Here is a 20,812-nt window from a genome sequence, read left to right on the forward strand (position 1 = left end):
CTATACTGCAACCAGCCACCAGGGGGTGCGGTTTTTGATTTTTACAGTCTATGGTTAAAACAAGGTGTATTCTGAAGTTGTTTCTGTTTTCTCCCTCGTGTATTATGTCTCATGTCCCCTGTTTTATTTGATATTGTCTCTTGTTAAAGGCAAGTTGTCTCCCTGCCCCGCTTCGCTCACTACCCTAATGTACCTCACCTGTGTATTGCTATCCTCACTCCTTGTTTGTATTTAAGCTACCAGCTTATTCCCAAACTCGGTGCACACTGGGAGTTTGGTACGGGTTGGATGGGTTAGAACTACTCCTGTTTGCGTTTCCACAGGCAACTGTGCCCCCTTGTGGTAAGCTGCGTGTAAGCCGGATGCTGATAGCTGCATCAGTTACACAATAGTGTGACGCCATGGCAGCACGACAGTGTACCCCGCTAATAAATCCAACAAAGAAGAAAAACACAACTTAGTAAACTAAGAGCAATGATGGAAGACATCCAGCAATTCGTCTTCTTTGTGATTGGCATGTAGCTCTTTATTGCAAAGCACAACCAAGCTTTGTTTCAGAGACGGCTGTGTGCCACCAGGAGAAATACAACAGCTGCTGTCGCACAGGAAGTGAAGATTCTTTTGACCGATCAACGGACTGCAGTGTTGTAGGTTGGATCGGTTTACTTGGCACTCCAACAAAGGGGTCCCAAAAGGGGAGTGGTTAGTGGAAAAATGCTAAACTGAACTGAACCGCTTGGTAGAAACAAGGCTTGGGCAGTATACCCAAGTGCTTGGTGTGTTGTACCCCGACCTTTGAACAATGAAGCTGCTTGAAGCACCCTTAGATGCTTTTTTCATTGTTACTACCCTTTGCACTCAGACAACCTGCGCAAGCCACAGCTTTTCACAGTTCCCCCCTCTTCACTATGTATCAAAACACCATCAGTGGTTGCTGTTACTTTACATTTCAGTGCTTGCTAGATCATGTTCCTGCATCTTGAGCTGTACTTAAAATTCATGCACTGAAGAGGAAGTGCACTAACCAACATCAAGATAAAGCCCGTCTCTGGCACTCACTACTAATAAACAACGACACGTGAAAGAGGAAGCAGCTCTGTCTATCCTGGGAGACTGATCATATGTCTCACTGAATAAATTAACAAGAGCAAAGCCACTATGTTTATTTTAGTTTGTTTTTCTCTCACAGTTGTGGTTGAAATGGTGGCTCACAGTGAAAGACTTGACATCACTCAAGAGGTGTAAGACATGCAAGTTAAAGCCAGGAGGTTTGGTATTTCTCACGAAGAAACAGTGGTCTCTTTCGTTTGTGGAGGTGGTCCAAGCAATGCTGGTAACTTCTGTGGATTTCCTTAGAAATTGAAAGAGGCACGTCAAGGATATGAGAAAGCCCACCACAAGAGCTGTCATTCAAACACATTTTCCACCATGACCCCACACTCTTTTTACCAACTTTCACAGCTTCTCTTTTAGTGCCGCCTCACTAACACCACACCATCTTCTATTTTCCGTCAATACATTGCTTTGACTTGCACATTCACTCTTTACTTCTTCTTTCTTTTTGGGGTTGCAGGGTGGCTGGAGCTTATCTTAGCTGTCACTAGGCTCAAGGTAGGGTGCACTCCAGACAACGTATCTGACAGTTAACATTTAAAACCCTCACACATATAAGCAATTGGAGTGTACAGTCAATTTGATGGGCATGTTTTTGGACTGTGGGGAATACCTAGAGTACCTGGTATTGTCCACTAACTGTGACTGAATCTCCATGTTCCCTCTAAACCCTGAGCCCTGAACTCTTAAAACTTAAGTTACATCACCTGGAAAGTGGTTGACAGCACCAGTCTGGCGCTCAAAATGGTACAAGTATTGATGGGAACACTTGGTTACTCCTCACATAACCTGCCTGTCATCATGTCGCTCACCTGAGCAGCATTTGGGATAATTAGTAAACAATTTTTAGTTGATATTTTTACCAACATACTTAGGGATGGGTACCTTTTACATTTGAAACAATATGGTACAGATGCCTGGTACCTGGCAATTGGCACCAGTACTCGGTGGTACTGATTTTCGGTGCTTTTTTGTGTTTTTGTGGTAAAAAGAAAACATTTGTTTTTGTTATAAAGCTTATATTTGTTGATTTACCATATTTATTCTTCAATATGTCGGTACCTATAAAAGTACCTAATTCGGTACGCATCCCTAAACACACTCCTTTTGAAATATATAATATCCTAATATGTTAATTGAACTGCACAATTACATGAGTAAAGATGTTGATTTTGCAGAACGTGGCACCACTGTGTTGGCACTGAAAGTAGTATGAAACTTGATATGAGTAAGGTCAGGATCTGAGAAAGGAGAAGTTTAAAAGTTTAAAACTAACAATATGATTGGTTGACCAAGACTCTTTGGCAGTTATCTAGAAGCTGAAAGTCAGATTATCGAGCTGGGGTCTGGGGTATGAAGGGAGGGGGAGGATTGTAAGTCAGGCCAGTATGATGATGGTTTATCTTTGTGTAAGCTTGGTTGGAAGTTTGGTTGAGATTTCAAAAATTTGTTTACAAGTAATCGTCGAAACAGTTCCCTCAAATGTAAAATGTTTACCCTACATGAAAAACAGCTGAAATTGAGAGTTTCAGACCTGGCCCCTATTTGGGGTCTCTACAAGAAAAATGAATAAGATGAAAAGATGAAAATTTGATAATGTGACGGCCAGATTCAAACCTCTGTGAAAACTCTCAATTTAGAGGTGAAGCTTGACATTCTGACTTTCAGCTTCCAGATAACTGCCAAAGTCTTGGTCAAGCAATCATATTGTCAGTTTTAAACTCTTAAACAACTTCTTTAACAGAGCCTGACCTTACTGACATCAAGTTTTTACTACTTTCAGTGCCAATAAACTGGTCGCAAGTTCTGCAAGATCCCAGTGACATCGTCAATGACTTGAACATTTAGTTTGTTTTCCATCTCATTTTCAAGTTTCAAAGTTAGAGATGCATTGAATATTAATAATATTTCTAATATAAGCAGAATGGCAAAGATTTAACATGCATTATTAGTATTTACAAAGCTTCCATTTTGAAATGTTTCAAAATACTTATTTTTATAGCATTTATTGTCTTTCTGGACACATTAATACAATGACAAGCTAATCAGTTCCTGGTAAAACCTCTAAGTGTACCGTTAGCATGGTTAGCAGGGTCAGAGTGTATTATTCTCAAAGAGGAAGTGATACACTGACAGTAAGTGACACTGGTCAGTGAGTCAGTACAGAAACAGAACTAAGATGTAAGTGAAAAGTTTAAAGACACACTCCCTATGCTTCACATCCCTTCACAGTGCTCAAAACATTCAAATGTTTTGTTCAAAAGAAAGTGTTTATTAAGGTTATCATATTAATTAAAACATGTTAAGGCTGCTTATTTAATAATGTATGTACAACAAGTGAAATGGCACTCACTACATCATGGGTACTGCGCTTTTAATACTAGCTGCTTTAAGTTCATTGTTTGACACATCAATTGTGTTCATGTACTGCACTATACAACTATACATTCTCTAATTTTTAACCACAGGAGTCACTGTGCTGAAGGTTCAAGAAGTAAAGCCACATGGCGCCACCAAGTGGTTAAAAATGTCAACTAGACTGCATGAGTCCTGGCCTGGTTTCTTCATTTTTATTTCTTAGAAACGCGCCGACGGTGATGCACCTGGAAGAAGAAAATTTGGATTAGTTAGATGTTAATCTGTGAGTTGTTGAAAGGCACCAGATCAAACCAAATTTATACAGCACCTGTTCCAGCATTTTCATAGTCTCTCAAGGTTTCATAGACATCAGCATCACCTATAAATCAAAGACACTGTATTTCTTAACAGAAAAAAAACAGTGAAATTGTTTGTTCAGGGTGACAAATAGTTGCAAAACTTGTTGAAAGACTGACCATGAAGAAGAGAGGAGTAAACAGGCTCTTGAGTTTTATCTTGGTTGACCGTCTCAGATTGATTGACCCTAAACATTTTAATAAAAATAAACATATGCTCTTTAATTTAGGAACTACTGGGAGAAAAAAATCACAAAGGCAGAGAAAGATGTTACTAAAATAAATCATAGAAGGCTTCTCTCACCTGGGACGGCACTGATCTGTAATTAAGAAAAAAGAGGCCAGGCATCAGATTCAGTATTATATAATATTAAACAGTTAATCTAATTGAGCTTATAGAAGAAAAGTTTACCCTTGAACTTTTTGTACCAAAGCAGTGAGAAAAGTAGTAAAATGATCACTGCTGTCACTGATCCAAGAACCCAAGACAGAGAAGCCGCTGTAAAACACAATGAACACTTTTAGTAGTAGATTAAAATGGTTGAAGACAATCTGGACCAAATGATCATGAGATAAATTTAGTTGCAAGTGCAAAAACTATGCAACTCAAACAAAAGTGATGATTTGAAAATGAAAAGTCAGTGGAAATATGCTGAAAAGAAAATGAATAAAATGTGTCGCATTATGTCGAAATACCAGAAAACACCTTACACAACATGAGAAATCATTTACAGAAAGTAAAAAGTAGCAAAAAAAAAAGACCAGAAGGGGGAGCCAAGCCACGGCTTTATAGGCCCCTTGACAACCTACATCACCATAAAGATGTGCACACATTTCTGCTTCATTCATTCATTCAGACGAGCAAGTTTTCTTTAAACTATAAATTTAAACTGGAAGCTGCATAAAAACATCTACTTGGCCTCAAGATGTACTTAATTCTGACAGAATCATTGCTGAGCAACATGGACATTGACAAATACTCCTTCAAAAGATATTTTCAACCACTTAACAAACATTAACACTTTCCTGGACCTACTTTTGTCTTGTGAGGTGAGTTCTTGTTTTTTATGGCTACACTTCAATGATGTGGAGGCTGACGTCTCACTGACTGGATTGTAGATCGTGCAGTTGAACGAGGTGTCTCCATCCTGTGTCCTGAAAATGTGCCGTAGCTGGGAGCCATTCCTGGTTTGGTTCCCTACGGTCCATCTGTAGCTGACGTCTTTAGCAGACTTTGAGCGGCACTCCAACAAAACCATACATGAGTTGGTGGAAGGGTCCCAGGTGGAGTTACCAGTCAGTACAGGTGGTTCAGTTAGTGGCTCTAACATAGAAAGAAAGAAAGAAAGAAAGAAAGAAAGAAAGAAAGAAAGAAATAGTTAATCAGACACTGGGACAGTAGATTTGGCTGAATTTAGTTTAAATTTATATATTTTTTCTAAGAAAATAAACAACATCAAAAGAAAGGTTACTAAAAGATGTGTTGTGGAAAAAAAAACAAGCTTCTTACCATAAACTTTTAGAGTAACTGTGACCATGCCTCGTTGATGATTATTTGTTTCTGAACTAAAACTGTATTCACCAGAATCTTGCAGCTTCAGATCTTTCACTGTTAAACTGAAGTCTGTGAGGTTAAAAAATAATCTGTCTTTAAACTGTTTTCCAACAACAGGGAAAACTTTGTTTGCAATTATAAACCATCCATATTTCCACCTAGCATAAGTGACACCTTCAGGTGGTAAGCATGATGACAGCTCCACAGTGTCCCCAACTTTTTTATGGATGACACGTTGACAGCTGAGAGCCTCTGAAAGGAAAAAACAGACAACAGTCAGACCAATTCCTTTGTCGCTGCCAAAATGGACTTGATAGTGTAGCTGATGGTCACAACTATTTACAGGGAAAAGTACACAAAGGGAAACCAGAGGAAGGAAATTATAGACCATAATGTAATCACCCCATTAACAGGTAAAAGCCTCACTGAGATTTTAAATTCTCTTATACAAGGTTGAACTGGCAATAAATTGATCTGAGTAGAGCCAGAGGAACTTCAAGCTGGTTTTCAAATTATTTAGGTTTAGCCCTGGTACCATCTCCAAAGGGTCCCCTGTTCAATATAGCAAGGACTGCTGGACACAGGGCGTGAAGTGGTACTCTCTTTTCTGACAGGAAGTGGTCACTTACTGATTTACAACAAATGATATCAAGAGTTTCTGCTTTTTGGTTCACAATAACATCTCTGTCTGTTGGTTTTCAGAGGATATGTGTCTCACTTAGCCAAGAACTGGGACCTGAATGCAATACTTAGGAGACAGTCCAAAAGTTCAAGTCCGATAAGACAAGCAAAGGCTCAGTGCAAGGAGAGGCACAGGTGTCCAAAACAAATAGGCTGCCTGTCTGTCAAGTCACCCATGCTCTTATATGGGCAAAACTCTTAAGTTTAATAACCACTCAAATAAAGTGTTCTGGATAATTCCACCTCCTGTACAGTGTGAGCTGATAGAGAAATGAGATGCTCAGACCCAGCCAGGCAGTAAACTTGTTTATTTCTGCTCTAAAGATCGAGGACTTTTTTAACTTGTGTATTTGTGGTTTCCGGTGTTCCTGCAGTTCACCTCAGGCAGACGCTAGAAATACTGTAGGTTTTTAGTACCTATAGGTTTTATACTACTGTGTGTGGTGTATTGTGAAACAGTCTTCTAGACTCTTATCTATAAGATCTAATGTAATAATCTATAATCCAAAGATGCTTAGGTTAAATATCAGAATGTCTGAACAGAACTTTCTTTATGTTTATCTCCCAAGATTTTAAAACATGTTAAGATCTAAAAGTTGTCTTTTATATTAGTGGTCTGAGCAAAGGCAGAGAAAACTTTATGCAAGTAAACACACACACAAAAAAAAGTCAGACCCTTGACATGAAAGTACAAAACAAACTGTCACATAGAGTGAGAGTGAGTGTTTAGACCCAGATGCAACACATTTGGAGAATTCAGGACTGTGAGAAAGACAGGGAAGCCGGAAGTCAGCTGACTTTACACAGAGACGGGTGTCAAAAATTAATAATAATAAAAATTAACCTGTAATGAGAAACACGAGGGAATACAACAAAAGCTTAACGGAACTGGAGGCCTGGTGATGTGAAAGTTACGACCACAACCACACAGAGCAGAAACAGTTCCTCGCTTATAGTTACAACTGATCTACTAACGGCTTTCATACGTTCATCAAGTATTGAAGAGCACAGGTATACTTACCAGACAGGGAATCCTTTAACAACAGGAGAGCAGTGCATGTAAAAATGAATTTATGAAATTGGAGACGACCAGAAACCATCTCTACAGAGATAAATGTCCGTGTCCTCTTTGTGTCTATTAAACTGTGCTGTGGTGACTCGTAGAGACAGGAAGCAGAGCTCATAGACCAACCAGATGTGGTAAAAAAAACATGATGATGATAAAATAATAAAAGTCCTCCTACCGTCATTCTTGTTAATCTGTGAGACTTTAATTATAAAGGTAGTTAGTGTTGATGAACAGGTGACACAAGTATGACTTTTGTCATCAAGAAATGATTGTCTTTAAATATATAAAAGGGTTTCTGTTTCATCGTTACAACATCAAGCTGCCTTACATAAACTTTGAATTACTGTAACATAAACTTTGAATTACTTTCAACACTCTTTTGTTCTTTTCTTTTCATGTTAGTTGTCATGTTTTGTCATCAGTAGGTGATATATTTAGAAAAGGGAACAAAATATGAGAAATATGGTATTTCAAAACAACTAAACCTGAAGAATGAAAACATTTGAAATGGATGTTCAACATTTTAAATCCTCAAATTTCACTTTACATCTTGTATAGTGCATTTGAAAGATTCAGACATTGAGATTTCAACAGAAAAGTCATGTGTCGTCAGCATAAGGTCACAATCTGACTAAAAAAGGAGAAACACGCAAGGTTTTAATTTTTTAAAAATGCTTATTTTATGTGAAAGAAACAGATTACAGGAAAGGAGAACAATGCATGAATATTTGTCATAGTAGCTTGTGACACACACACACACACACACACACACACACACACACACACACACACACACAGCTTACAGCTTATTATAAATCATTTCAATAAATCATTTCACTCTAACATTTTTGAAGAGGAAAACTTTGAACTTTCTGCAAATAGAGCCTCAGACTAGCATCAGTTTTTGGTGTCAGATAAGAAAACTACACTTCCACCTAACACCTTTAAAATGTGTTGCTTGACACAAGTTTCAACACCATCACCAGCTTATCAAGAGACATTATCTCTCTTATTTTAGTTTACAGGATGGCTCTGCAGACTTTAATATAAAGATACAAGGTGCAAAAAAAGTTGCACAATTCAGCTTTAAGTAATTTATACAACATGGATAAAGATATTCAGAAACTTGGCAAGGCCTCAAGGGTGAACTCAGTCATTCATTTCAGTAAGAGCATAAGTGAGTCAGAAGCTGACAGACATGAAGAACTCATCCTAAAATAACTCATGAGGTAACCCAGGCCAAACATCATTAGCTAACAGGAACGACATATATACACTTTTATATACAGACCTGATCAAAATTTTAAGAGCAGTTGAAAAGTTGCCAGAATTTACCTTTTTTTTACATTTGGATCTTAATGAGGTTTTAAGTAGAGTTACAATATGCAAAAGCAAGGAGGGGGAGAGTGACAAAAAAAAAACTTTGAAAAAGTAATTTATCAAAACACCAAGTAAACTGAAATAGCTGTTTATCAGCTGATCTAAAGTTTAAGACCATTGCTCACACATTACAAAAGTAAAGTTAATAGAGAATTTTTGATCTATTTAATCTCACATTTGGTTGGTTGAGCTGTGTAGTCTGCTTTTCTTGCTGCTGTGTCTCTCTTGTTATGTTGATGATGCACTTCAGCTCATGGATCTAGAATAACATCACAGCAAATATACATGATCATAAAAAAGTTGACATAGATAGTCAGGTGTTCACCGTACACTCTTGTATGTACCTGTGGCTGACTTTGGATTCACATAGTCCTCATTGACATCCATTGAAACATCACGTTTACCTGTAAAAAAAAACATATAATTAGCTAAAGTTTTTTCATTGTTGTAATCCAGATGATTGTCATGCTTTTATCAGTGGCCAACATTTTGTCTACTCACCATGTTTCTGTAGATCTTTGAGCTCTATCGAAGTTGTAACGTCACTGTTTTCATACTCAGCCATGTCTGAAAAACGTTAGTTTTCCTTCTTAATACAGAAATATGTTTTTGCTATTCCGTACAACTTATGTTGGAAAAAAGTCAATACTGTACCATTCCCTGTGAAAGTTGGACCAATGGATTCATAGATGGAAACGTCACCTACAATAAAAATCATTAACACAAAATAAATTTCAAGTTTTGGATCTTCAAAGGAATATTTTAAGACACTATCTCAGTTTAAATAATTCAAAATAGATTGTTGTGAAAGTTTCTATATTTCAAACAGCTGACCGTGAACAAGAGAGGAGTAAACATGCTGTTGAGACTCATTCTGGTAGGTTGTTTGATCAGCAGCAGTTTCCTGGTTGTTCCTCAGAATGTGGCACATCCTGAAAGGAGGAGTGGTTGTTCCAAGTGAAACATAAAAAATGGTATGTACTGCATTTTAACTCAAGATAAGAGTTCAAGTTGTACCAACCTGTCAAAGCTTGGATCTGTGAAAAGCAAAAAGGTTTTCATGAAACATCTTGCTTCTTGTATTGTCATGCAGAGTTTGTTAAAAGAATTCAGAATGTAGTCTCACATTTGACTTTTTTGTAGTGGCACAGCAGGAGGAGCAGAACAATTACTGTTATTACCAAAAACAGCCCAACAAGTCCCGGGACAAGAGCTGAAGATTTTGGTTGTGCTGAAAGAAAGATGCAGTCGTAAAGTCATATTTGAGGGAACATCTTCAGTGCAAGCTCATTAGCTTTATTCAAACTCTTGATCAAATACAAGTTTTTCTGTGGTTTACTAATTAGCTTGTTCTACAACTTTAACTATCTGTTTCATTTCACTGACCAAGAACTCTTCAGAACACAAAGGTCTGAGCTGATGGATCCCGCTTCTTGCAGTTGTCACTCCAGGAATTCCAGGAACTAGGACAGGACTTGGGTTGCCCTCATACAACTGAAAAGCCCTAAGATTTCCAGGGACTAAGGTAAGAACTTTGCTCAGGATGCTCTCAGATGGCAGAAGACGCCAATGACTTTGAGGAACTAGCATAAAGACTTTCTGGGATGAACTGAGATGACAATAGTACATAGTTCCCAGGAATTATGGTGTTTGGGGTGACCTAAGAGGGCTAAAGACCCCCACAACTTTCCGGGATGACAACAGATGACCACTTCAATGAACTAGAGTACCAATGGTGCTCAGGATGTCTTTAGGCAACCGAGTACCCTGAGACTTCCAAGAATGACATTGCTTAGAATGATGCAAGAGGATTGAGGATACCAACTACTTTCAGGGACTAGGGCAATGACTGTGCTTGGGATGACCTTAGACAGATGAAGACCCCAACAACTTCCATGTACTAGAGTAATGATTGTGCTCAGGATGCCCCCAAATGAAACAAGACCCCAAGACCTTAAGTAACTGGGGAAACGCCTCTGCTCAGGACTCCCTCAGAAGGCAAGAGACCCCAACTCAGACGTCTAGGGCAACAACTTTGCCATCAACCCCATGTGACTCACTGATAGACTCACAACCTTTTGGCGCCCTTGCAGAGGAGAGGTGAAATGTAGACAATAACTCTACTGAGACAGTTGCCCCCATGAAAACAAGTTTTCAGATACTTGTGGGCCACCATACTCAATTCTCTTAAGCAAGAGAAATTTAGGAGATAAAAAAAGAATCGTACTTACATTTTATTGACACCCAGCTCTGTGGTGACTCTTTCTTCCCACATCTACACTTATAGAAGCCCTCATCTGACTTTGACACTGCAGTGATTTTCAAAGTCTCTCCGGTATCCTTTCTGATGACTTGGTCATTTCGAAGGAAAACCACATTGCAATCAAATGTTCCGGTCTTCAACTTGCAGCCAAGAGTGAAAGAGTCGCCCTCAGTCAGGGGATGAACAGGACTTAACAGAATCAAATTTTTCTCTGTAACACATTCAAAATGATAACGTTTAGATAACAGAGCTGTAAAACAAAGGCAATGGTGGCAATTATATTAATGTGCAAGTTGTCTGATTGACTTTCACTGATCACATACTGTCAGCAGAGATGTTGACTGCATTGCTGAACTCTCCGGCATCAGACTCACACCAGTACACTGAACTACCCTCCTGAACTCTGGAAATTGTGCATGTTGCTCCAGTCATTGCCTTACAGTCAGGATCGTCTAACTTAGAGATCTCCTCTTCGACCACCTTCACTCTCCACTGAGCGGAGCTTCCCTGACAGCTCAGCGTCACAGAGTCGGAGGTGAAGTGTTGTACTCTGTTAGTGCTCACAGTGAGAGATGCTGATTGAACATCTGAAAAGAAAAAAATAAGTTTCAGTTTACCTTGCCTTGATTTGCCAACAGTTATTTCAATGAACACTGAACTTTTGGGACAAATTAAAGACATGCATGGTATGATGTAGACTTGGCATTTTGAGCATCTTAGACCTTGCAAAGAGAAATTCAGCATTTGCACAAGTACATTCAGCGTCACAGACAACAACTTGCCACATCCAGAATTCTTGTATCTCCCCATTATTTTGGTGTGGGGCTTATTCAAATGAATGCTTGGCTGCAACTTGCAAACATGCCAAGATTCTTTTGAGTTAAAATCTGAAATTCACAGGTTCAGCCGCTTGATCACAGAGGTAACCCTTACCTGCTTTGGGTGTAACACTTGTTATTACCTTGAATTTAAATGTACACATTTAAGCCAGCACTTGCATGTGTGTTTGGGCACTTCATCAAGATTTTATAACTTTTACAGCTGCTAATTGAGTTTGAACTACTTTAAATGTATTAATTGTGTGAAAAAGCAATGAACTGACCTCCAGACCAGACAAACTTCACATCACTGTACCGAGTGTAGTATATTGGATCTCCTCTTCCAGCTCGACATGCATACCCAGCAGTGTGTGTTTGTCCATGGACGACATAAGAATTACTGGCAGTTCCACTGTTGCTATCAGGCAGAAGCTCGTAACTGTAGGACTTTTGGAGTTTTGGGACAGCTTTATACCAGTAGAACCTCCAGCCTGCAGATGGGTATTTAATGTCACAGTGGAGGGTTACTGGATCCCCAGGACTCAGCCAAGATGGAGTCACAGCCAGAATGGGCTTGGGTATATCTGTTGGAAATCAATTAGTGTACGTCATGACACAGAGTTGACTGACTGTACGCCTAACATAAAAACTAAGATTTCACTTACAGTCATAAACCGTTAAACTGACGGGTTCACTCCACGCTGTCATCGTCGTTGGCTCATTTTTTCTTTTGCCGACACAGGTGTACTGTCCGTTGTAAAATGCATACGCATGCGTCAGGACTTTTTGTTGTCTTGGCGGTCTATAAGAGCCCCTCCCCCGCCACTCAAAATCCCATTCACTGTAGTCTTCATCTTCAATGTCACATGAGAAGGTGATCAGCTCTTCTTTATATATTCTAGGCCACTTTGGTTGTATGGTTGAAACAGCCTTTTTCGCAACTGAAGGTGTAAAGAAACAAAAACCAAAGCGGTTATTAATTATTAAATGCATTTTTCTGCACTTCATGTTACAGATTACATCGGAAAAAACCCACTATATTGATTCAGACTGATGTAGTCAGTGTTCTCGGTGTAGTAGACCGGGTTTCCTCGTCTTGCCCTACACCAGTAAGGTCCTCCTTTCCAGACGCTGATTTGGTGACTTGAAAGGACTACAGCATCCTGTGGGTTCAGGGGCTCAGGGATTTTCCTGCCTCTAAACCAGGAGTACTCCCAGCCAGGTGATGGAGGAATTACAGAGCAGGTTAGCGTCACACTTCCCCCTGCTGGAATGTCCTTTTTATCAGCACTTATTTTGGCTCTTGCTGTGGGATCTGTTTGATTTTGGACATGGATTATGATAAACATTAACACATTTTAATTAAAGACGCAAATATTTACCTATGTATTTTTCTGAAGCAACCAACCAGGTAAATTTATTATCATAAAAATCAATTTTTCACCAATTTAACTAATGCAGGTATCCAGGCTCAGCACAGAAAGTAAGGAAAAATTGTGTTTTGTAGATTGTAACAATGCTTCCCGGCAATAAATCATATACTGTTGGAAAACCTATTCCCCTCTAAATGGTCCCAAAATTGTAAGGCATTCATTTGTGGGATAAGCAGTGGAGCTATGCATGCAGATGCTAACCTGCTAATTCTGCAGTTAACTCTTGTTTGTTGGGTTTTGTTGTTACCTTGTAAAGTTAAAATATATATTCTTTCAAAGTTAAAGTAGATATGATAGGTGGAGTTAACCCATGTTACCCTTAGTGGCCACCCCTACAACAGTCGGTTCCCAGGTGTGGCCACCTAAGTCCAAAAGTCTCACTCCGCCACTTTATTTCAGTTTCTTTAAGCTACAACATGCTTTCTATGTTATCCCTTGTGTATCTTTTAAGAAAGTTGATAGGACCTTGAAATAGAAAAGAGATACATCCAGATGCATTTTGTACTCACAAAATGTCAATGTGACTGTCTCACTCCACTCTGTTGAAGAATAAATGTCTCCTCTCCGGATACCCCTACAACGGTAGTCGCTGCCATCGGAAGCAACAACTTTTCCCATCTTGTACTCTTTGGAGTTTGATGATATGCCGGAGTTGGGGGCCATCCATTCATACTCCCACTTGATGTCTTCACCTCCATGGATTTCACATCTGAGAGTTTTAGTCTCACCCCCAAATATCTGAGTCCCACTGGGCTCCAGAGTCACGACAGGCCTGCTGGAAACTAATCAACAAAAGAATTCCAAGTTACATAACAATAGACTCCAAGTATTTTCAACAGAAACTGTGGCTGTTAGAGAGTCTAACTTTGCTTACCGAGTTCATAAATGGGAACGACATTGCTGTTTGCTGTGAAGGCCGATGAGTCTGTTCTTCTTGCTTTGCACCAGTAGTCACCTCCTCTTGTGACACTGGTATTGCTATTACTCACGGATATCGCTTGGGTAGAACCATTTGTTCTTCTAAACCATTGGTACTTCCAGCCAGAGGGGTTGTTCACAGACTCCACAGAACAGGTCAGCACCACAGCTCCACCTGCTGGTATGGTGGTGTTGTCAGCTCTCAAGGTGGCGTTGACTTGAGCTGCTGTTTTTTTCACACATGTATGGATAGTAGTTCAGAACAGGCACTCAACACATTGAATTAACTCAATAGAGTTTCATTGCATTGTTATGACTGACACTTTTTGGTCCCCTCATGTTTCTGTTTTCAGGAATTGTAGTGACTCTGAGAGTGTTATCTTTATTAGAGCTGATAAATGTTTCTGTTGTTGAGAAGATTGAGTATACTGCCATTGTACAGTTGATGTTGATGTGTGTAGCCTCAGCTCACATGGATCAAAGTCATTAATCACATAATCTACTTAACCTTCAAAATACAGACAATATGCTGGATAAAACTCTATACATAGTTAGAAAAATGCATAAATATATAAACAAGAAGTATTTTGAAATTGTGAAATTGTAGGACTACACAAATATTGCTTCAATGTCACAACAAACGTTGATTATGTCACTCAACTCCGCTTTTTTTTGTTGTTGTTTGCAAATTTCTTGCCATATATCAAGCATGTACATTACACTGGCACATTGGCAGTTGCATTAATCCATCCACACACAATTGAAATCTGTATTTTCTTTCAGATTTCTTTTTGGTTGATTTTCTTTTTTTATTTTTTACCACAGGTGTAAAACTTGAGGTTAGCCACAGGTGCATGGAAAGTTGGTGGGCTGTTGATGTTGTAGGAGGTGAAGTAGACGGTGGCAGGCTTTATTGACAGATGTGATGCACATTTAGTTCAACAAAATGTTAAATGACGATTTTGTTTCCTGTCAATATCAGAGAAATATAAATTGTTTATTTCATTAATGTTTTTTCTAAACTGCAAAAGAGTCAAAGAGCTGTATGAGGCTCCAGAGCCGCAGATTGCCCCTGATGTAAAGCTATTTCGTAAATATTGTGAAGGCAGGAAACGCAATGCCCAGCAGAGCATTTCCACATTGCTCAAATGTCAAGTTGTATTTTGAATTTGTGCGAAGGCTAAGAAAGAGGCCACACAGACTTTTAGCAGTTGCAATACTTTTTTCTTTTTTTTTCTAATCTTGCAAGCAAATGATTAAAATGTGTTCCTACTTTCTTCAATACAAACATGCAACCCCAAAAAGCTGAACTAAACTTCTCTTTTGCACAGAAACAGTAAGTTGGTTTCAACACTTGGAGAGAGAAAGGAAATGAGTCAGAGTGACAGCAATGGAAAAAAAAAGCTCTGAAATACAGAAATAAAAGTGTATAATCACCTTCACTTTGTCCAGACTTAAGGAGTGTTTCTGTCACTACAACAAAGAGTGGCTTAGATTAGTTTTAGATCTCAGATTAACAGGAAAGGGATTGTCACAGAAATGTATTACTTCATGGAAAAAACATAACAAAACATGTATCATCTACTTCACAACTTTAAATACTAGTTTTCCTAACCTGCACCACTCAAGAAAGCTCCTGATATACTCACAGATAAAGCCTAGCATGCAGAGCAAAGTCAGTCCCATCCTCCCGTCCAGCTTTCACGCTCTGTCACTGCCTCTGTGAAACCCTTTGAGTCACTCCCCAGCATCACCTCAGAGGCGTGATGATAAGTCAATCCGTCATTCCAGTTTTAGCTCAGTGGTTTGTGGTTCTTGGTAAAATCATTTTCCTTCCCCTTTTGTTCAAAATTCTTTCGAAGATGTTGAAAAAAAAAATCTGTTGCTTAAAAGAGATACATACAAATCTTAGGGACAGATTTCAAGAGTTAATCTTGAAGCTCCTGTGGGAGTTTTTGGCTAGTCTTGAAAGTGACCAAAAGTAAAATTGATGTTGTATCATGAGCTAAAAATAAGACCATAAAAAAGAGACTAATTCAGCAAAATGAGTTCTAATGTTTACAAATAACAGCGGGGTCTTGTTTTGTTTTATGACAAATAATTAAATGACATATTGTGATGAGGGGAATATGAATTTAGCAGCACTAGAAATATATGATGATCTTCAGAAGTGCTAATTTGTTATCAGGTGTTAAAGGTTAGGGCATTCAGACGCCTGGTAAAACATGATTTCCTGTTTATTCTAAAACTGTGAAAAGTGTTGATCTCCTGATACCGACAAGACTTCTAAATTACTCATGTCCACCATTAGAGCTCAGGGTTGACAAAATGCATTAAAAGGCAAAAAAGACTGACACAAAGAAAAGTTTATTGGTTCATAGGATCATAAAGCATCAACTTATTACTATATGAAAGAGGTAAAAAATAAAAGCAAAACACAGATTGGCAGTACATCTTCAACACAACCGTGTATTTACAAAAAATCATTTGATGCACTTTTGTTCATGGACCTGGAAGACAAAAAGAAAAAGGAGAGATAAGGTTAGATAAGGAAATGTGACTGCTATTAATTTATGTTAAAGATGAAAATTATGACAACGGATTTGTACCTCGGTGTGTTCCTGGATTGACCTGAGAATAAACAGTTGGCTCTTGTTCTCCAGGACACAAATTTCCTACAAATCAGATAAGCTTTACATGAGTTACTTGCCAGTTTGGAGTTACAAGAAGTAACCGAAATAAGACCCCTCACATATGCCTGTATCAACCTAAATATTGGGTCATGTAAAGGTGTTATTTGGAATATACTCCCAAGTGAGCTGCTTAAAGGATTATTTTTACTTCTGTGCATGTTCAACATGGCGAGAAAGAAAAAGACCATAAACTTCTAAGGCAAGAGAGAGACAAACTCTTTCAAAATAATCAAAGAGTTTAATATCATGGATTACACCGATGGGCAAAACACTGCAACAGTGCTATAGTCACACTTTGTTGGAGAAGGGATACAAATATAACACGGAACAATGCAAAAGCGAGCATCTTGGAATATTTGGTGGAGATGTCAGTACCATGTGTGCAAGAGGCACGCCCCTGGATGACGCCTTGTCATGACCCTTCTACTACTTCTACAGTTTATTCAGAATATGCTGATGAACATGTAAACTGAAATATTCCGGTAGCTCAGCGTAGTGTGGGTATAAATATAGCCAGTGACTTTTTTAAGGTCTTGTATATTTTGTGGTTGACATGATAAAACAAGCACATATTCATTAACTGTGAAACTGAAACTGAACAAAAGTATTTCTGGTATATCAAGTACTCACCCTGGCTTCTCATGTTTTTCAACTCAAGCAGTGAGTATACGACTTCGTTTGAATCCCCTCTATCTGAAACAAAGATTAGGCGGAGATTATAAATCTGAATCTATTCAAAAAGTTATTTTAAGTAAATGTTGACTTGCATTGGCCCCTAACTGAAGTTAACTGACGTTTTTTAAGGATAGAATCTTCTTGTTATTGTTAATAGTTCGGGCATAGACTGTATAATATAAGAACATACTCTCTATGATGTCACTCATTTGTTTCTTATACAAACTTTTGAAGCCTATTGTCAACAGCGTCTGTATTGAAAATGCCAAACCCAGGATTGTACGAGTTTAGATTAAGAACAAGGTGAGTGTTTAATCTCTTTGAAGACAGCTACAGCATGCCTACCTGTAAGTTGATGAGCCATGCCCGTATATGGGCAAAACTTGAACGTTTAATAACTTTGTAAATGAAGAGCTGAAGTTTTTTTGACTTCTCTCTGGATGTGAAATCCGTCACTTTTTCTGTCTCAATTATAAGTCACAGACACATCTGCAGTGGCGTTTTTACCATTTTTGTTCCTGTGTTTGCTCAGAGATCCTTCCATGCCACTTTGTTTTTATATGAGATCAGCTGTTAGCAGCATCTAGCATGTTGATGTGAACCGGTGCCACGCCTAGTAAATAATAACTTAAAGGGGTACCTTATCTCATCTTATCTTTTGAAAATAAATCAAATCAGTCATCGAAAGTCTCTTCTGTTGAAAATGTCAAATAACAAAAAAGGCTGTTGAGTCAGCGCAGGACTCATCACTTCGTCTGACACCAACCCAATTAGTGGTTTCACACGTCGAAAGACACTTTATTGAAACGGCAATCCTGTAACTTTCAGTTCTGATCATTCTGTTCACCAGACTGACTGCCACTATGACTTTGATTATTTTCATAAAACTTTGAATAAAACAGATGTCTTTCAGACATTCTTGGCTAAATTAAGACTCACCATTGAGGTGAGGAGATTTCGTACAAGGCTGATTTCCACTGTGGTTAACCACTTCATATGCAACAGAGTCCTGATTGGTTCCCTGAGTCTTTGTGAGCCTGAAAAAGACAAGAAGCTGTGAAATAGCGGTTTAAAAATTCATTTGACAAAAACAACAGCAAACAAAAAAACTGTTTTGTTAGCTGAAGACAGATAAGGGTTTTTACTGACCTGGCAAGTCGTCTTTCTGAATGAAAAAAAAAAGGAGACATTTATTTTTAACTTGGTTTCAGAGTTGGTCACTGATTTTTGAATATTTTTTTGCAGTTCATCAAAAGTAAAAAGAGAAGGGTCTCACTTTTGAACTTTTTGTAGTAACACAACAGCAGCAGGACAATGATAGTCAAAAGTCCAAAAGTCAGTCCGATGATAAGTGACAAGTTCGAGGAAGAGCTTTCAGACTTCAACTCCGCTGAAGTACAAGAATAACCAATAATTTATACATTTGGCTTCAGATTTCATGCCTGTTTTTCAGACTAAAGGCAATTTAAGAAATTCAGTTACTTTGCCATGTGATGTTGACGGCGTTGCTGAATTGACCTGATCCAGACTCACACCAGTACACCGCTGTCTTTTTTGTGAATTTGTTGATTCTGCAAGTCGATCCTGTCATCGTGCCCCAGCCGGAGCAGTTCGACAGATGGTCAGCTTCAGTTAGTCTCATCACCCTCCACTGAGCAGAGCTACCCTCACAGCTCAGTGTGACGGAGTCTGAGGTGGAGTGATTCACTCTGTCAGGACTCACTTTGATTGATGCTTGATCAGAATCTAAGAGCAGATGAACAAATTGGTCAGTGAAGAGTGACAGAATGTGAAAAGCACAATAGGAACAGTTTGTGGATCGAGGAAAAACGTACTGACCTCTTGACCAGACAAACTTGGGTTTACTGACCACAGGTGAATTCTGTGCATTATCCCTTTTAGCTCGACATACATAGGCTGTTGTTTGTTTCTGTCCATAAACAACGCATGAGTTCTGTTCAGTCCCTGAGCTGTCACACGTCAGGGGCTCCTGTCTGTAGTTGCTTGTTGGTCTGGGAAAAGCTCTATACCAGTCAAACTCTGCATCTGGATCTTCTACTCTGCAGGTCAGAGTAACTGAGGCTTCAGGATTCAACCATGGTGAAGACACAGTGAGGACAGGTCTGGGATTCTCTAGAATTAAACAGATTATAACAAGGTTCTACTCAGCACTACTGTGTTTTGATGTGGATCCCACAGATCCAATATATATAATTTTTTTCACACACTTCCATTTATCATAGACAATAAAACCAGCCTTGTTTCCAAACAGTTAGGTTCAACTTTAAGCAAAGCATGCTTGGTAGAAATACAATATATGATACTGAATACCAAAATGATTATCAAAGAATAAAACAACCAAATACTTGATGTGATTATTATCTCATCTTAGAAATATATTTACAAGTTGTTAGTAATGCCTTTGGTTGTACTGAAATATAACCAACAAATGGTGGCTTTAGGGCTTCTGACAACTTTTTTCTCAATGCAATTAAACAACAAAAAACTTTGACAATAAAATAAAAACTTCTAAACATGAGACAGCTTGATTGCCAGTTGCTGGTAAAACTGGTGTGGCACCATGAAATTCAAAACTGGGGAAAGACACGGAGACTTAAGAGGCGCCAAAGAGTTCTGGTAGGAACTTCTACAAAAGAAGTAAGTGCAACTTTTGCAAAGTAAAACTCTGATATAAATGTAAATCACCTTCACAAGTAACAAGACAAAGTTCCACAATAGTTAAATATATCTTTGTTAATAAAGTGAATACTGTTGGTTCTCTAGCCTTAATGTGTTCTTTATTTAGAGTTTGGCAATTCACATGTTAAAATCTTAAAATGTTTGCATTTTTTTTCTCAGTTACCCCTTTTTCTGTTGGCAGGTCCACATTCAGATGCATGTATGTGTCATTAATCATATGCCTCTTTTGTGTCCATAAATGGACTTAAATATTGCATACACTGACAGAAAACAAGCCACAAAAAGTGATGCAATCTCAAGCTTAATGCACCAAGTGTACACTCATCTGGAGTGAATACAAAGAGTAAGAATGGCTGAATAATCACCTCCAGTATGTCGACAGTGGAACGGAGCATTCAGCACTGAAATAACAATTAAAAAATGTTTAAGTTAAACTTTTGACGGTAGAGTATTTAGCTAACATCAAATCCTTCTTAATGTCAATTTGAATGAGTGAAGCACTGGTGCTACAAGCAGAACACAAATGGTACTGTAAAAAGATGTATATAACATAGCTGAATACACTCTTAAGTGTTTTCAGACAGAATAAATGTATTGTACTCACTGAAAAACACCACAACACAAAACAAAGTGCGTGCCATCTTCACAGCTAGTAGTGATGCAATGCCTTTGTTGAGTACATCCGCCGTGAGGTTTCAAAGAGAATGAGGGAGTCAAATGGTTGCCACTCATATCACTGTGCCATTTGTTTCCTACCACGGCTAAATATGGTTATGACCTCTTTCCTTCCCCTTTTTTTA

The 20,812-nt window shown here is 38.6% G+C and overlaps 2 protein-coding genes and 1 long non-coding RNA gene across 3 annotated transcripts; all 3 read right to left on the reverse strand.

The window, feature by feature from the left end:
- Positions 1-3,341: 3,341 nt before the first annotated feature.
- On the reverse strand, positions 3,342-4,138 carry LOC141811060 (uncharacterized). The gene is made up of 3 exons (XR_012600144.1): positions 3,948-4,138; positions 3,800-3,850; positions 3,342-3,716 (listed from the first exon to the last, which is right to left on the reverse strand). It is a non-coding gene; the product is annotated as an uncharacterized LOC141811060 (long non-coding RNA).
- A 610-nt stretch (positions 4,139-4,748) lies between these two features.
- On the reverse strand, positions 4,749-7,210 carry LOC141784551 (signaling lymphocytic activation molecule-like). The gene is made up of 4 exons (XM_074662390.1): positions 7,085-7,210; positions 5,338-5,634; positions 4,864-5,151; positions 4,749-4,780 (listed from the first exon to the last, which is right to left on the reverse strand). The coding sequence occupies exons 1-4, from the start codon at positions 7,161-7,163 to the stop codon at positions 4,749-4,751; spliced, it is 696 nt and encodes a 231-aa protein (XP_074518491.1). The 5' UTR covers positions 7,164-7,210.
- A 3,880-nt stretch (positions 7,211-11,090) lies between these two features.
- LOC141784553 (Fc receptor-like protein 5) lies at positions 11,091-20,699 on the reverse strand. The gene is made up of 17 exons (XM_074662391.1): positions 20,617-20,699; positions 20,378-20,413; positions 19,152-19,445; positions 18,795-19,058; positions 18,589-18,702; positions 18,462-18,477; positions 18,252-18,349; positions 17,268-17,330; positions 16,554-16,619; positions 15,844-15,851; positions 15,382-15,433; positions 13,901-14,170; positions 13,536-13,808; positions 12,630-12,908; positions 12,259-12,534; positions 11,878-12,177; positions 11,091-11,362 (listed from the first exon to the last, which is right to left on the reverse strand). The coding sequence occupies exons 1-17, from the start codon at positions 20,651-20,653 to the stop codon at positions 11,091-11,093; spliced, it is 2,718 nt and encodes a 905-aa protein (XP_074518492.1). The 5' UTR covers positions 20,654-20,699.
- Between the last annotated feature and the right edge of the window lie 113 nt (positions 20,700-20,812).

The sequence above is a fragment of the Halichoeres trimaculatus genome, unplaced genomic scaffold (assembly GCF_033239565.1).
Source record: "Halichoeres trimaculatus isolate MK-OKI-2021-1 unplaced genomic scaffold, fHalTri1.1 fHalTri1_scaffold_22, whole genome shotgun sequence".
Classification (NCBI taxonomy): domain Eukaryota; kingdom Metazoa; phylum Chordata; class Actinopteri; order Labriformes; family Labridae; genus Halichoeres; species Halichoeres trimaculatus.

Coding starts and splice junctions, on each gene's coding strand:
- LOC141784551 (XM_074662390.1), bottom strand. CDS start 7,163: ATGGTTTCTGGTCGTCTCCAATTTCATAAATTCATTTTTACATGCACT. Junction 5,152..5,337: donor AGTTACTCTAAAAGTTTATG/GTAAGAAGCTTG, acceptor TTTCTATGTTAG/AGCCACTAACTGAACCACCT. Junction 4,781..4,863: donor ACTCACCTCACAAGACAAAA/GTAGGTCCAGGA, acceptor CATGTTGCTCAG/CAATGATTCTGTCAGAATTA.
- LOC141784553 (XM_074662391.1), bottom strand. CDS start 20,653: ATGGCACGCACTTTGTTTTGTGTTGTGGTGTTTTTCA. Junction 14,171..15,381: donor TAAGTCTGGACAAAGTGAAG/GTGATTATACAC, acceptor TGAAAAAAACAG/CAGCTCAAGTCAACGCCACC. Junction 12,178..12,258: donor CAGTTTAACGGTTTATGACT/GTAAGTGAAATC, acceptor GATTTCCAACAG/ATATACCCAAGCCCATTCTG.